This window comes from Schistocerca piceifrons, chromosome 2 (genome assembly GCF_021461385.2).
Source record: "Schistocerca piceifrons isolate TAMUIC-IGC-003096 chromosome 2, iqSchPice1.1, whole genome shotgun sequence".
Taxonomy (NCBI): Eukaryota; Metazoa; Arthropoda; class Insecta; order Orthoptera; family Acrididae; genus Schistocerca; species Schistocerca piceifrons.
This window is the reverse complement of record NC_060139.1, coordinates 629,391,150-629,408,883: the sequence shown is the minus strand read 5'-3', so window position 1 is coordinate 629,408,883 and position 17,734 is coordinate 629,391,150. Positions and strand designations below refer to the sequence as shown.

Sequence of the window (17,734 nt, the reverse complement as noted above, 5' to 3'; positions counted from 1 at the left end):
CGGAGCCAAAAGCCACTAGGATTCATATCAGGTGGTCTTGCAGGCCATGCACGTGGAAACCTCTGGAGATTACTTTCGTGGAAGGTTGTACTAAAAAGATCTTTCACTGGGCGAGCGCCATAAGGTGTTGCCCCATCTTCCTTGAAAACTGTGATTTCCGCACAGCTGCTTCCTCAAACCAGGCATCACATACTGCAAAAAAAAAGGTATCGGTAACGTGCAGACGTCACGGTATATCTGACAGGCCCTCTAAGTGTATTCTCTTCAAAGAAGAACGAACCGACAATAAAGGTGCTTGTGAATCAACACCGCTAGTCACATACGTAGAGTGCAGTGACGCTAGGTGCGCAGCACGTGGTTTAATAGTACCCTATATTCGGAAGTTCTGTGTATTCACTACAACCTGTAGTGTAAAATGTGCCTTGTCACTACATAGACTATTGCCCGATCACATGTAATCAGCTTCGATCCGTGCCAGAAACCGAAAAGCAAATTCAGAACGTTGCTGTGGATCATGATGTTTCAGTTGCTGCACCCTCTCGGTCTTGTACGGCTACCAGTTAAGAGACCGCAAAACTTTCCGTACCGTTGACCATGCGATGGAGAATTCTCGCGTCACTGCACGAACAGTAACTCTGCCCGGGACACGTGATGCATGGTCAGTTATAGCAACATGAACCTCGTCAGGAACTTCCACCCGAGGTAGAACACCTTCCTGTTCTAGGTGCCACGCCAAGTTCACCTGTGTTTTCGGATTCCTTTATCATCATCTTTAAACCATTTGACGACATCGAGCCTCTCATCAGACCCTTCAGTCGGCGGCACTCTCTCAGTGCAGCGCTGTAATTTCTTCCGTTAACATAGAACACTTTCACTAATAGCACACGATCTCTCTTCTCGACAGTCATACTTTTCACTCTCGTTATGGTTTGTCAAATGACAGCGTGGATGTCATACCATCACACAAACAATGCACTGCGCCACATTTGTACCTGGTGAGCACAGTGGGAACTAATTTGTTTTCCAACGTAAATCTGTCCCGCGTTGACGCGTTTGTATATCTACGATGTTTCGCTGCCTTACGATAATTACAGACAACACTGGACTACGTGAATAGCTGCACTTTAATTATAACCACCCAGTATGTTAATAGTCCTATCGTAATTAGCTGGGTTGGATGTTGTTGTCTTCAGTGTGAAGACTGGTTTGGTGCCGCTTTCAACCTTATTTGTCGTGTACAAGCCTCTTTATCTCTGTATGATTACTGCAACCTAGGTCAATTTGAACCCTCTTAATGTTGTCAAGATTTGTACTTCCATTACAGTGTTTACCCCGTACACTTTTATCATTTACCAACCTGATGATCCTTAAGTGTCCTAGCTCTTCCTGTAAACCAGTCCTGTCTTTTAGTCAATTTAAGTTGTTGTTCTTTTTCCTGGTCTTATCCCATATTATTCAGAGATGCATCCTATTCTGGATTTGGCAATATTGGTGACTGGGTGCGCTTCCTGTTGCACCCAGTGTAGCGTAGCTATGTTCTGTGGTCGCACCCCTGCGTCCAGTGTTATTCCACGTGATTGTGTGCAAAAGTTTGCTAAATATCTGCGATCGTTTATCTGATGTAGGACGTGGGTACAAGCCCAGCATTCACGTAGTGAGATGGGAGAAACCGCATAAAAATCATTTCCAGGCTGGCCGGCACACCGGTCCTCATCGTTTATCCACCGGGCGGATTCGATTCTTGGCAGGTGCACCTCCGCTAATCCCGGAAGCTGTGTTACCGCGCGCGGACATCCCGGCTGGTCTTTCCGTTAATTTCAGTTGTGCCTCAGATTTCTTTCTTTTCGTAATTCGATTTAATACCGCCTTATTAGTTACTCAGTCTACCCATCTAACAGTCAGCGTTCTTCTGTAGCATCGCAGAAGCTTCTTGTCTGAACTATTTATCGTCCACATTCCAGTTAGTCACAAGGCTACAATTCAGACAGAAGACTTCCTAGCACTTACATTTACATGCGATGTTCCAAATTCCTCTTTTTCAGAAACACTTTTCTTGTTATTGCCTACCTGCATTTTGTATCCTCTGTACTTTGGAAGCCGGCCGGGGTGGCCGAGCGGTTCTAGGCGCTACAGTCTGGAACCGCGCGACCGCTGCGGTCGCAGGTTCGAATCCTGCCTCGGGCATGGATGTGTGTGATGTCCTTAGGTTAGTTAGGTTTAAGTAGTTCTAAGTTCTAGGGGACTGATGACCTTAGAAGTTAAGTCCCATAGTGCTCAGAGCCATTTGAACCATTTTTTTTGTACTTTGGGAAAACAGTTTTTTGCTCCCTAAATATCGGAGCTCGTCTAGTACTTTCAGAATCTCATTTCCTAATCTAATTCCCTCATCACCCCCTGCTTTTAATTCCACTACATTCCATTATTCTTGATTGTCTTTTGTTGGCCATTACCAGGGGCACAGTTTAAATTTTTACTTGGCTTAGTAACTCTCAGTCTAGGGTGCTGTGCTGCGCTTTGCCTAATGAGAATAATGTTGTCTTAGTAAGTATCTCATAAGGACACATTTTATGCATCACACGTGAATGCGGTACTGAATCCAAGACTTCTAAAAGTCTGTCGGGCTAGTCCTTCCACTCTTCAACACTGCTGAAATTAAAACCTCATCCTTACAGGCAACCCTTTCTTACCTGTTACGTCTCCAAGTAACATTAGTGTTGTTCATTTGCTCCTGTCGTAGCAACAATCTCTGCTTGGTTCACATACTTGCAGTTCATCTTCCGGAAGAGCCAAAGAAACTGGTACACCTGCCTAATATTTTGTAGGGCTCCCGCGAGCAAGCGCCGGCCGCGGTGGTCTCGCTGTTCTAGGCGCGCAGTCCGGAACCGCGCGACTGCTACGGTCGCAGGTTCGAATCCTGCCTCGGGCATGGATGTGTGTGATGTCCTTAGGTTAGTTAGGTTTAAGTAGTTCTAGGGGACTGATGACCACAGCTGATAAGTCCCATAGTGCTCAGAGCCAACCCGCGAGCACGCAGAAGTGCCGCGGCACGAGTGACATGTACTCAACTAACGTCTGAAGTAGTACTGGAGGGAACTGACACCATAAATCCATAAGATTATGAGTGGGTGGAGATCTTTTCTGAAGAGCACGTTACAAGGCATCCCAGATATACTCACTAATGTTCATGTCTGGGGAGTTTGGTGGCTAGTGGAAGTGTTTAAACTCTGAAGAGATTTTCTTGAATCGTCGTTGGTTCCGTTCTTGCACGATCTTTTTCCAGCCGCAGCGATGCCGGAGATTTTATGTTTTACAGGATTCCTTATATCCACGATACACTCCTGAAATGATCGTACGGGAAAATCCCCACTTCATTGGTACTTCGGTGACGCTGTGTCCCATCGCTCGTACGCCAACTATAACACCACGTTAAAACTCACTTGAATCTAGATAACGTGCCATTGTAGCAGGAGTAACCGATCTAACAACTGCGCCAGACACCTTCTTTTTGAAATCATTGGAAGTTATTGGTCTACAAGGAAGATTTTTGTGTTAACATTCGTCCAGTCCGGACATATACCGTGCTTTCAGTTCTTTAAATACCGAAGGAAAGACCCAAGTAAAATGAAATACGCATGTTGTATTATACAGCTATTCGATTTAATACTTTTCACGGATATGGCTCGGATAGTTTATCTTCACTCAAATACTTTAAGATACAGCACCATATCAGAATTTTCCGGACGTCAGTTAGAGTATTTGAAGACAGCATGCCATTATATGTAACTTAGCCCCATCCATACCAGAATGGCTATAGAACGGCCTTTCCCTCACAAGAAATACCGTATCTCATTTCAATTGCGAAGAGGAAGAGGAAAAGGAAAAAACTAATGACACAAAAACACCGAGAAGTCCACACGAGACAAAATTGGGATTTATACAGTAGATTAGGATGATAACACAAAAACAATTAGTTAGGTAAGAATAATTGCGCAGTGATATGTTCCTTGATTTAAAATTTGGTATGAAGCGACGTGAAATTCCGATGTACTGCAATCAATCTAAATCAGTGGTCGTAAAACTATTTTTGCATAAGAGCCAACACTGGCACTGCTGAGCGGCATCTCGGGCCATATTGGAAGAGAAAAAGGGGGGGGGTGTTCATTTTGACCAAACCGTAGCTATTGTTAAAAGCATACCACTTACAAATTTTGAATCTAAATTTTATAAGGTATCATGCGGGTAGTAATCAGTGCCATCTCAGCAGGATCCCATCTTGGTTTTTCTGATTTCCGGGCACATTTTCCAATCGTCTTCACACTCTACTGTCTGAAAGAATACCAGGCGGCTCTTATCAGTTTTCAATCGGACTTTTGTATTAGGTCGAATAAATTGAACAGAGACGATTTTAAATAGTTTAACTTAATTCATTCAAAAAAATCACAAAAGGATAGAACGGCGGCTCATACAAAATGGTTTAGAAATTAGTTTTACGTGTTGCGTTATGCGTGTTTTTGGAGGTAACTGTTATTGGGGTGATCGCCTTGGCTGCTTTTCCCGACAGTGTGGCTACTTTCCCTGATCAAACGCCATGTCGACATCAGAGATCCATAGAAGAAACTACCAGACTGAAATAAGTAAAAATGACCTATATTTATGGATCAAAAGACGTTGTGTAAACACAGATATTGTAAAAGAAATGATTACTTTGCAAGAAAGTACGTTAACAAGGATATTATAAATGAATGACTTACCGCACACCAGAAGACTCAAAAACACAAAAACAAATAACAAAAAATAAAATTACTGAAAAATGACAGGACGAGCTTCCTCACTCAATCTCATGACAACACTGATGATGTATATTGTAACTAATCTGACCACTTCTCGGCAAGCAGCAGCAGTGTTCATGGTACGAAACGTGCAAAGGCCGCTTTTCCTGTCCTGGCCACTTTACCAGACCTGGCCACTTTACCTGACCTTCCGCTACCGATATTACTATTAATTAGTAACCTACATAAATTTAGTATGTTATATTAATTAACAACAGTAATTGCATTATTATACACGTTGACAAATGTTTACTAAATGTTTTGAATGTCATTTATCTATTACTCAGTATTGCAGTACACGTTACATTGTACGACTTTTACAACTGCCTTAATTTGATTTCATATTACTTCCTACAGACTTTTACCACCTTTGAAGATGACCGTCTCTATAATGCACATTCGTGAATCCTTTTCACTTCCGTTTGCAATTCATACCACAGCATCTGATCGGTACTACTTGTGCACGCTCTTGAGTAGCCAGCATTGGAAGACAAACACCCTAAAATATTCCACTTCTCATTTGTATTAACCCCGCAGTCACTGCGCTACATACCTCTCGGCCCCTGACGCAATCGGCGAACTTTACGTAGTTGTTTTAGTTGTGGTCTTCAGTCCTGAGACTGGTTTGATGCAGCTCTCCATGCCACTCTCTCCTGTGCAAGCTTCATCTCCCCGTACCTGCTGCAGCCTACATCCTTCTGAATCTGCTTAGTGTATTCATCTCTTGGTCTCCCTCTACGATTTTTACCCTCCACGCTGCCCTCCAATGCTAAATTTGTGATCCCTTGATGCCTCAGAACATGTCCTGCCAACCGGTGCCTTCTTCTAGTCAAGTTGTGCCACAAACTCCTGTTCTCCCCAATTCTATTCAATACCTCCTCATTAGTTATGTGATCTACCCATCTAATCTTCAGCATTCTTCTGTAGCACCACATTTTGAAAGCTTCTATTCTCATCTCGTCCAAACTATTTATCGTCCATGTTTCACTTCCATACGTGGCTACACTCCATACAAATACTTTCAGAAACGAATTCCTGGCACTTAAATCTATACCCGATATTAACAAATTTCTCTTCTTCAGAAATGCTTTCCTTGCCATTGCCAGTCTACATTTTATATCTTCTCTATTTCGACCATTATCAGTTATTTTGCTCCCCAAATAGCAAACCTCCTTTACTACTTTAAGTGTCTCATTTCCTAATCTAATTCCCTCAGCATCACCCTACTTAATTCGACTACATTCCATTATCCTCGTTTTGCTTTTGTTGATGTTCATCTTATATCCTCCTTTCAAGACACTGTCCATTCCATTCAACTGCTCTTCCAAGTCCTTTGCTGTCTCTGACAGAATTACAATGTTATCGGCGAACCTCAAAGTTTTTATTTCTTCTCCATGGATTTTAATACCTACTCCGAACTTTTCTTTTGTTTCCTTCACTGCTTGCTCAATATACAGATTGAATAACATCGGGGAGAGGCTACAATCCTCTCTCACTCCCTTCCCAACCACTGCTTCCCTTTCGTGCCCCTCGACTCTTATAACTGCCATCTGGTTTCTCTACAAATTGTAAATAGCCTGTCGCTCCCTGTATTTTACCCCTGCCACCTACAGAATTTGAAAGAGAGCATTCCAGTCAACATTGTCAAAAGATTTCTCTGAGTCCACAAACGTAGGTTTACCTTACCTTAATCTGTTTCCTAAGATAATTCGTAGGGTCAGTATTGCCTCACGAGTTCCAACATTTCTACGGAATCCAAATTGATCTTCCCCGAGGTCGGCTTCTACCAGCTTTTTTTATTCGTCATAGGCAAATTATCCACCGTTAGTTAAAATTCAGCCCATCTTAAAACATTACTGCCTACACACGTATTTTTGTTTGTTACTAAATAAGAAAAATGTGCTTTAAGAAATTTATAACGCTAGCTGATGTGTTTATATTCGGCTGTTAGTTGCTATAAGCACATTATTATAAAATACTCCTTTCAACCATGGTCCACACGAACATTTGATTCGGGCCGCAGCCGCAGTTAGACTACCACTGATCTAACTGGTTTGGATGTTTTTTTTACATCTCTCATCTGACTACAAGCGACATCTCCTAGTCATCTTCAACCGGATCTGGTGCGATGGCGTCTTTCCATCGCAATGGCCATAGAGCACCATCATTCCAGTTCCGAAACCCGGTAAAAACCCGCTTGATGTGGATAGTTATCGGCCCATCAGCCTCACCAACGTTGTTTGTAAGCTGCTCGAACGTATGGTGTGTCGGCGTTTGGGTTGGGTCGGGTCCTGGAGTTGTGTCTCCTACATGCTCCATGTCAGGGCGGCTTCCGCCAGGGTCGCTCTACCACTGATAATCTTGTGTCCCTCGAGTTTGCCATCCGCACAGCCTTTTCCAGACGCCAACACCTGGTTGTCGTCATTTTTGATTTACGAAAGGCATATGACACGAGCTGGTGACATCATATCCTTGCCACTTTATACGAGTGGGGTCTCGGAGACCCGCTCCCGATTTTTATGCAAATTTTCCTGTCGCTTCGTACTTTCCGTGTCCAAGTTGGTGCCTCCCATAGTTCCTCCCCCCCCCCCCCCCCCCCATATCCAGGAGAATGGGGTCCCGCAGGGCTCTGTATTGAGTGTCTATTTTTGGTGGCCATTAACGGTCTAGCGGCAGCTGTGGGGCCATCTGCCTCGCCTTCTCTGTATGCGGATGACTTCTGCAATTCTTACTGCTCCTCCAGTACTGGTGTTGCTGAGCGTCGCCTACAGGAAGCCATTCACAAGGCGGAGTCATGGGCTCTAGCCCACGGCTTCCAGTTTTCAGCCGCGAAGTCGTGTGACGCACTTCTGTCGGCGTCGTACCATTCATCCGGAACCAGAACTTTATCTTACTGACGATCCACTCACTGTAGTGGAGGCATACCGATTCTTAGGACTGGTTACCTTCGTCTGCTTAAGCGGAAATGCTGGCAGCACTTCAATGCCCTCCGCTGCCTGAGCAACACCAACTGGGGTGTGCAGGTCGCTCTAAGCTGCTGCAGCTCTACAGAGCCCTTGTTCGATCCCGCCTTGACTACGGGAATGTGGTTTATGGTTCGGCAGCGCCCTCGGCGTTGCGTTTACTCGACTCAGTGCACCACTGTGGCGTTCGCCTAGCGACAGGTTCCTTTAGAACGAGTCCAGTGACCAGTGTCTTGGTGGAGGCTGGAGTCCCTCCATTGAATTCTCCTGCGCGTCCGAACTACCGTCTCCTTTTCCCACCCGCGGCAGTCCGTTTTCCGCATCGGTAGCCCATGTCAGGGCTAACGATCGCGGTTCGCGTGCGATCCCTTCTGTCTGAACTGGAGTCCTTCCCTTTACCACCGATACTTGAGGTCCATTCACGTACACCTCCATGGTGTACACCTAGGCCGCGGCTTCGCCTGGACCTTTCACATGGCCCTGAGGACTCAGTTAACCCTGCGACTCCCTGCTGTCACTTCCTCTCGATTCTCGACACATACTGGGGCCATGAAGTGGTTTACACTGATGGCTCGATGACCGATGGTCACCTTGGCTTTGCCTATGTTCATTAAGGGCATGTAGGATAGCACTCCTTGCCCGATGGCTGCAGTGTTTCCATTGCAGAGCTAGCGGCCATATTTCGTGCTCTTGAGCACATCCGCTCATACCCAGGCGAGTCTATTTCTCGTGCGTACTGACACCTTGAACAGCCTAAAAGTATCGACCGATGCTACCCTCGTCGTCCTTTGGTAGCGACCATCCAGGATCCATCTATGCCCTGGAATGGTCCAGTCGTTCAGTGGTGTTTGTCTGGACCCCAGGTCACGTCGGAATCCCAGGCAACAAACTTGCCAACAGGCTGGGCACACAGGCTATGCGGAAACCGCTTTCGGAGATGGGCATCTCTGAACCTGACGTTCGTTCTGTCTTACGCCGCGGGGTTTTTCGCCTTTGGGAGACTGAATGACATAACTGTACGCAAAACAAACTGCGTATCATTAAGAAGACTACGAATGTGTGGAAGTCTTCCATGCGGGCCTCTCGCAGGGAATCAGTTGTCCTCTGCCGGCTCCGCATTGGTCACTGTTGGGCGACCCACGGTTACCTCCTGCGCCGTGAAGACCCGCCTCAGTATCAGTGCGGCGCGTGGTTAACAGTGGCCCCTCTTCTGGTGCATTGCCCCACTTTGACTGCCCAGCGACGGAGTATTGGGTTACCGTACTCGTACCGCTAATTTTATCTAACAACGCCTCGTTGGCTGATTTAGTTTTACGTTCGTGAGGGTGGGTTTTATCATTTGATCTAAGTTTTAGCGCATGTCCTTTGTCCCCACAGCCGCACGGTGGCTGGTCGCAAGTCGTACAGGTGTAAACGCACCTTTACACCACTTCGATGCAGAATTCAGCAATGGAGACGGGGAGAGTGATCGAAAGGAGTGTTCCTATAGCACGACGATGTGCGGCCCCACACCGGCGACGCATGAGTGCAAAGCTGACATCACTGAGATTCGTTGCGCCACACGCACCATATTCACTAGATCCCGCTCCATCCAATTATACTTCATTCGACCACATGAAGGTAGCGCTGCGAGGTAAAAGTTTCAACAACAACAACAAGGTATTGCTACCAGCTGTCCACGAGTTCAGTGCGTAGTACCCCCAAACAATGGCTCCGTGGTGCAGTAATTAAGTTGCCAGCGGTGTATTGAGGTTAATGGGGAGTATGTTGGGAGATCCCATGTGCATTGACTCGCATTGATTAGTAAAAGAGGTACTAAAAATTACTGTTGTAAATCATTTCCAAACACTGTGATATATAGCACCAGACTTCTACGCACGGGCCACACGTTTCCCGTTAAGTTATGAGCAGCGGTTTGTGGGCCCGGAATAGGCGCCCGCTGGCGGCCTAAATATGTTCCGCCGATTTCAGGTCAGTCGAGTTTGGTGACAAGAAATCAATGTGAGTTCACTTGATGGTTCTCAAACCACTGTACCATTTGTGATACGGACAGTTATGCTGCTGGAAGATGCCATCACCGTCGGAGAAGGCAAGCGTGAAGCGATGGAGTGATTCGTGGTAATGCGGTACCATTCGCGTGACCTGAAAGTGAAACACACAATTAAAGGCTGTACAAGACTGTCGCTGTGTTTTTCTAAGCCTTACTAGCATAGCAACAAGTTAAATTTTCTAAAACTGAGCACAAAGTATTCTGCTACTACGGCTCCTGAGGCATTTGATTACCGTGGTAGACCTACCGTTGACGTTTACCTTCGTCCAAATCATTTTGCATTCCAAATTTATAATAACCTCACTAGATGTGATCAAGCTCTTTAAGGCAATACGTACGCCGCCACTATTGAAGTAAAGCCGTTCTTTCGCCATATACCTCGCAGTATTAGTTTCACATTAACACTTAATCTTTGATGTGCAAGGATGAACGATTCCCTCTACACTTATGTAGCTGATCTGTATTACCAGACATAAGTGATAAAGTGATCATAGATCCTGGAAAAGAATTGGACTTCACGTAAAAACAGTACATTTGTACACCATGCGCTCTGTGCTACCCGACACACGAGTCGTGCTTCAGTTCTGCATGCTAGGGCAAACGTCTTCACCAAGAAGTTTTCTAGGGGAGCTGAGGGTAGCCTCTAAACAGAGACCTTCGGTACATTCGTGTTAGCATAATAGAAGGCGAATAGGTAGCCTTCAGAGATCGAAAGGCAGCATAGGATCAATTAGGAAAAAAGACAAGGTCCAGTAGAAATTCATGGTTAAAGCACGAAATATTGAATCTAATTAGCGAAAGACCAAAATTTTATAAAAGGCGGCCAAAGGGAATACAGAATTTAAAAAAATTAATGGTGGGAAATGAAAAATGTTAATGCAGGAATGGCCAGACGAAAAATGTAAAGTTGTTCAACCGTGCATGATGCATGACTATCAGCAAGATAGCTGTAGCACACATGGAAATTAAAGACACATTTGGAGAAAAGAGAAACACTTGTATAGAATTCTTGGGAGTGTTTTTGTTCTGTCATTGCAATTACAAAAATGCGTGATAGTTTTCACCATAAGCGTTTCGCTATATTGAGGTAAAGCATCATCAGTGGTCCGTAATAAAATTATTTACATTTTGATTTGCTTTTAGATCGACATAACCTTAAGGAAAGACGATGATAATAAAAACACGTTTGACATATACAGAAAACCTCACAAGTGACGTTATCTTAAATGCAATTTCAAACCACCTGCAGAGCCACAAACAAGCAGCAATCACGTACTTGAAACTTCCTGCCAGATTTAAACTGTGTGCCGGGCTGAGACTCGAACTCGGGACCTTTGCCTTTCGCGGGCAAGTGCTCTACCGACTGAGCTACCCAAGCACGACTCACGCCCCATGTTAAAAAAAGTCGTACTGACAGTAAACCTATTTTGTGGGTTTCTGAATGAATCATGGCATATTAAGTTATGAGTTTTATCATGCAGTAATCCATTTGAGGCACTATTATCAATGTATAGTACGACAACTGCCAAGACTACGGAAAGAGAACAAACAGTTCACCGACATGACGGACAGTTCATAATGTTGCGAAAAAAAGAAAACCTTACATGAAGAGTTTTGAACACGACTCATCCTCTTCACACAGCATCACCGGGACCGTTTAACCACGACGCCGCGCCTCTGAGTATATGCGTAATGTTGCACTTCTTAAGCACAGACCGTTCACTGTTTCTATTTTGATTTTTTTTTTATAGTTCAGTTCACCTTCTTCCTGTTTCCATTCTTGGTCGGTGTCCAGCTTTTGATGGGCTATCCACTGTCTTACCACTAAATCTGAGGGGATTGCAATTGGGAGTTTCCCTTGTGAGAATCATTAAGGCCTAAAGCACATCAACGACGACTGTGATCTTGTAGGATTTATTCATGCTTCTGAAATCTGTTCAACTTACGGTGAGTCAGGTTTATCTGTGCTGCAGGCCCACATAGCATATATGAAAATTCACGAAAAGCTGTATCACTGGTTTCTTCGATATTCAATTAGATGCGGGATCGACAGCGGTGTGCTTTATGCCCTTATGGATCTCGGCGCCTCATTTGTATTCTAATCAAGTGATCATGTTGGTAGACATTACTACTCGAGTTTAATCATTTCCACAAACGGCACTTTGTGTTTGGAGTTGGTTGTTTACTGGGTGGGAATTGGCTTTCATGTACAATGTAAACATGAACTATGTTGAATCTCATTTAAACGCTAACAGAAAAGTAAAAAGTCGTGAGTCGTGCTTGGGTAGCTCAGTCGGTAGAGCACTTGCCCGCGGAAGGCGAACGTCCCGAGTTCGAGTTGTGGTGTGGCGCACAGTTTTAATCTGCCAGGAAGGTTCGTGTCAGTGAACACTCCGCTGCAGAGTGAAAATCTCTTTCGGGGAACAGTAAAAGAAGAGTTAGCTGCAAATGAACTAGTGCCTCCGAGAACAGAATCTTTGGTCGAGAGAGTGACGAAATAAAATAAGCGTGACTACAAACGATCATTTAACATGGAAGTGTGTAGTTAGCGCAAGTTGTGTGGGTTCAGCGTAAGAATATAAATTCGTGATCTAATACATCTCTTATAGAACTTGTACGTTTGTCCGAAAAATGGAGAAGAACGAGAACTCCCACTTGCAAAAAATGCGAAATGGAGAGCTGCGAAAGGTTACAAATTATTTCGTTATTGCTCTAAAGTGTACTTAATTATGTACAAAACAACAAAATTCCACAAAAAACAGTTCTTTCTTTTGTCAGATAAGTTATGCGTAGTATTATTATTATTATTATTATTATTAATGTTGTTATTTGAAATGACTGTAGTTGTATACATTTGTTGGTAAGCATAACTGTTATACAGCAGATGCTATTAATTTCACGCTCTCAAATTGATCTGAATCTAGAAAGTTGTGAACTCCCAGAATGTATACTCAGGAACCGCCATTGCTTCAGTCCAATATTTCTATTTATCCTTCACAGTACAAAAAGCCACACCTTCCATAATTAGCCGAAAATTTGTAAAATCAAGAAACCTGACAGCCCAAGCACGTTTCAAAACCGCTTGCGTTTACATGGGAGCGAAAATCGATTGCGGAATTGGAAAATCGGCAACCAGGAGCGGATTTCCAGAATCGATTTTGAAGTGTTTACATGTCCACCCAGAAGAGAGTTGGGAAACGGTTCACGAAATCCGGTTTTGGGAGCCCCCTTGTGATTAGCAAACAATTTACTGCGTTTCATACGGCAGCGCTACGCAACAGTTGGTAGCCTTGGCAGTAAGGCGCCTTCCAGATAAGTTTGTTGTTGTTGCCAGCGCATCATAGCATGAGATGTGAAAGTGTTTGACGCGGTAAGCAGCTGATATTTGCTCTAAGTCGTGCGATAGCAACCGTTTACTGTTCGTTCACAGATCAAGCGCGAGGAACTTACGCAGATATCTCGTGCCACTCATTTAAATACTAATAATATAGCATACTGCAAACCATCTCAGGTGCGCACATCTGTCAGAACAGTGATCCGTATTGTAACAGAAAAGTACTGTGGAAGCTGCTGTTATTTACTTATGGCTCTACAGTTTGTGTTCAGATAATGTAAAAACAACGTTTCTATATTCAGAAAATTTGTTTTGTGGTAAATTAGTGTAGGCCTACTGAGATTGCCCTACGCTAGTTGTATTTTAAGTGAACTATTTGACTTTTACTCGTGTTCTCCCTTGACTCCCAATTCAGAAACAGAGCTTAATCTACATATGAATGTGTAATGTAAATGTAAAATGACTCGTTCAACATCATTACGATTAATTGTACAAACTATCCCCGGAACGCGAAATGAACATACGTATATTAGGAGGAGAAACTTCAATAGCGTAGTTACTTTTATGCATTTACAAATGTCTTTTATAGCGGTTGTTAAATCATCGTTGCATTAGAGATCTTAACTAATCCGAGAAAAAAATTTATTTGTTGTCAACGCTCGCGTTTATTGTTGTGACTGATGGAATCCTGATTCATTTAAATAATTTTAGTTGTCTTGTCGCTGTGGAATTCATCAAACCATATACTATGCATCAATTTTTCGTAATTTGGCATATGTCAGTGCAAAAAAGGTGTGGCCAGGTCGTAATGCGTAGATCTTGAATAAAGATGACAAACCGGTGTGGGGAGGGAGGGGGGTCGAGAGACAGTATAGAAAACCCTGGAGGGAGAGAGAGAGAGAGAGAGAGAGAGAGAGAGAGAGAAGCCACTCACCTCAGATTATAGGGGACTATGCCTGATGACATATGGATATGTATTATAATCATTAGTGTTATTGAGACAAACCAGTTGTTCCCTTGGCACTGACGTGGCAGTGAGAGGAGATAAGCCTAGAACACGGTGTTGGTTTTTCACTACCAGTTTAACGTTTTCTCACTCATATAAATAAAACAGAACTTAATGGGGCTAATGTTCAAAATAAACTGTGACAACAAAAACGGTTCTCAGGAAAATAAATTGTACACAGTTTAACTGATATAATTCCTCATTTTATGGGTCATTATTTCAAGAGAATAAACAATTTTGTAAAGCAGGAAATTGATAGCAGGTAATATTGCTTGTAGTTGAACCTGTGGAGTACAATAATAAAACCAACAGAACACCATAAAGGGAATTGGTAAAGAGCATGACACATATTAAAAAGTTGATGTAATATTCTCCCAAATGGTTTTCAGAAATATATTGTATTTAGAATGCATGAAATTACCAATGGTCTCTGTTGTGTTTCTTCCACATTTTGACAGTCAATTTTTTTCCCTTCTAGGGTCCTGGTCCAGGGACTAGCTCAAACCAGCCACACCAGCCATTCTTTGCACCACAAGGCCTACCTCCAAGTTTCCACACCCCTCATTACGGCAATCCTCTACAGCCTGGAGTGATGAGTCATGTGCCACCCTCTGCTACTACAGCCCAGCAAGGTAGCTATTTTCTTGATGAAAGGATCATTAAATGTGCTATTTTTTGTTTTTCAGATATATTGTGATGACTTACTTTTAATTTTGGTCATAATACCAGCTCATAAGCTTTTCATAGATTCATCATGTTCCATGTATGCCATTTAGAACAACTGCTAAGACTGTGGAACAAATCAAGTATATGTTAACAAAAGATAAGCATATCATGAGAAATGTAACCTGTTTACCATATCAAAAATAAAGTACGGTATCAGTAAATTGGAAGAAAGCTACTACTCAGAATAAACTCGGCTATGTCCTTGGTTACTCTACGCAGCTGCTGTTTATCTCCTTAATATTTACTTGATTACATCAGTATTTTTCAAAGAAAAATGGGGTAAATGTTATTTATTGGCCCCTCCCATGCATTTTTCAGTATGGCACAGATGTAACTGTTTAGTTTTTTTACCACAACTTTTATTTGGCTTTCACATTCATTGGCTACGCCAACTCTCAACCAGGTTGTCTCACCTTGCAGCATAAACTAGAACTTCACCTGTGTTGCAGACAAGTCTCTCACAACAACCAGAGGTGGGGGGCGGGGGGGGGGGGGGGGAGAAAATTGTTCAATACCACATGTTTAACTGAAATTATCCATACTGAGACATGTGTTACAGTACATTACTATTTTCATACAGCTTTACACCAAAGACTGGTACTTGCCATGTAGCTAACAGAACTTTCCATACCATGAATCTAGAAACGCAGATGATATGCAGGAAGAATGGCTAATGAGGTATATTTTTAACTTTCCTTCTGTTATAGGGCATGTGGTTCTCTGAACTCAGATAAGGGGACAAAATGTACAGAAAAATTATTTTTGACTTCTGTTGTGATTGCGTACATCACAGTTCAACTGAAACAGATCACTGTTAAGTACAAAAATCATTATGAAGTAATTGTAGTAGTAAAGAGTGTAAGGATACCAAGATCCTTGAAAAGATTTCTGAAAGACATGCAGTTATGTACTTCACACAATATTTTCATTTCAGCTGGAAAAAACACTATTTTAGCTGTGCTTTCCCAGATGTTGATATTGCAACACAACAGGAAGTGAAATTATGCAAAATAAGCCAACTAGTTTGAAAATGAATGAACAGGTTCTTGCGTATATTTCAGCTTTTCTTTTAAATGACATTTTCTTTCCATCTCATGAACAGTGTGACCACAAATACATTCATGGCACTTTTGTGAAGGGGGTGGGAGTGGAAGTTTGATAGAGAGTTGTACTCCAATAAAAAGTTTTATTTGCTGAGTGGAGTTATGTATTGTGATGCACTGACTAGGGTAATGTAATCCCCACCTCTTGTGAAATCGTTGCTGTGGAAACAGGCTGACTTGTAGGTAGTGTAACCGTTCTTTATCCGATATAGCTATCCTCTTTTTCTCTCCACTGACCAAAGGAAAAGTTACTATGTTCTTCCCTCCAAATCAAAAATTTTCCCTCTTTAGGGAATTGGTTTATTTACCAGTATTTAGCATATAGAAGCAGCTATTTTTTGCCGCTGGACACCAACCAACCTAATGTGTCTTTGAAGTTACAGCTGTAAAATGTAATTATTTGGGCTTCAATTTCACTGTAAAACATCTTTCTGGCTCTGATATGGAGCTGTTAGATTTGCATTTAGCCACAATACTAGATTCTACTAGGCCTATATTAATTTATTTTTTGTTCATATTCTACTGAAGGGCTTTGAATGTGCTAAGGTCTTGTCCATTCAAGAATAATGAATGAAAATAATTTTACACTGCTTGTGTTAATTTCTGAAGCAGTGTCAGTTACTCCACATGTTTGTAGAACTCTTTAAGTAAGTGCATACTCGTTCCACTCCCACCATACCTTAAGTACTATATTGAAAATATACTTGAATGCCTCATGTAGTTATTTTGTAGAAAAAACTGCATTAAATCATGTTGCATTGTTTTCATAGATAATATTTCTCACAAATTTTGCATTATACTTGTTTAATGCATATAACATATCTTGTATTGCAGGTCATTCCCCACCTCCACTTAATTTTCACAAAGATGAAAGAACCCACCGCCAGTATATAAAACTGAAGAAGAAGCTTGAACAGAAACAGTTAAGAACTGAAAATTTTATTGTTGGTTCATCTCAGGTGACACCACCTGCTTCACCTAGAAAAGGTAAATTTGAAAAACTGAAGGGTTCTGTATTGATTAAGCAGCTTGGCTATAGCAAAAATGTAATAACATTGTGTTTTGTTACTTGACTTGTTGAGATTCACAGTTTCCGATCAAGCAGACGGATTACATATTACAAAGCTCCAGACAGAAATCCAAATAATCATCTGAAAAGTATAGAAATGTTATTGAAATTTCATTCAGAAAGCTATGGTTACATATACTGGAACAAAAAATTTCATATTTAGTTCACAGGGCAACCAAAGGTCAAACTTATAATTCAGCTTATAAAATTTTCACAAAGAAATACTTAAGTACAATATGTTTTTCAGAATCATTACTTTTGTTCTGTATGCTATGTATGTTTTCGTTGTGGAGTCGACATGGAGTCACATAATTTCAGAATATGTTTCATTCATTTTTACTTTTAATCATAGTTAAATTCTATAGCTTCCCTTTCATTAACACTTCCTCTGTGCATCTCAGATGGTTTTTCTCTGCATTCAGTAATGTCTGTCTTCCTTTGCAGAATTAGTGAATGGTATGAGAAGAAGCAAGGAAAGGGGCATGAGCAGTGTTGGCACATCAGAAGATGGGGAAGAAAGCAGCAGTGTACAGGATGATGATGATGATTTTCATGTCATTTCTGAAATTTTATCTACTGTCAAACCTCCCCAGGTGAGATGTTTGTATGCTTGATTAAATCTATTTTTTAATGTATATTTCAGTTTCTCTGTGT

The 17,734-nt window shown here is 42.3% G+C and overlaps 1 protein-coding gene across 1 annotated transcript in view; it reads left to right on the top strand.

Moving 5' to 3' along the window:
• The window catches only part of LOC124777343 (fibronectin type-III domain-containing protein 3A), a 317,923-nt gene that overhangs the window by 240,663 nt on the left and 59,526 nt on the right, over nt 1-17,734 (top strand). Inside the window, exons 4-6 of the mRNA XM_047252707.1 lie at nt 14,661-14,814; nt 16,846-16,998; nt 17,525-17,673. Coding sequence (XP_047108663.1) covers nt 14,661-14,814; nt 16,846-16,998; nt 17,525-17,673 — 456 coding nt within the window. The remainder of the gene's footprint in view (nt 1-14,660; nt 14,815-16,845; nt 16,999-17,524; nt 17,674-17,734) is intronic.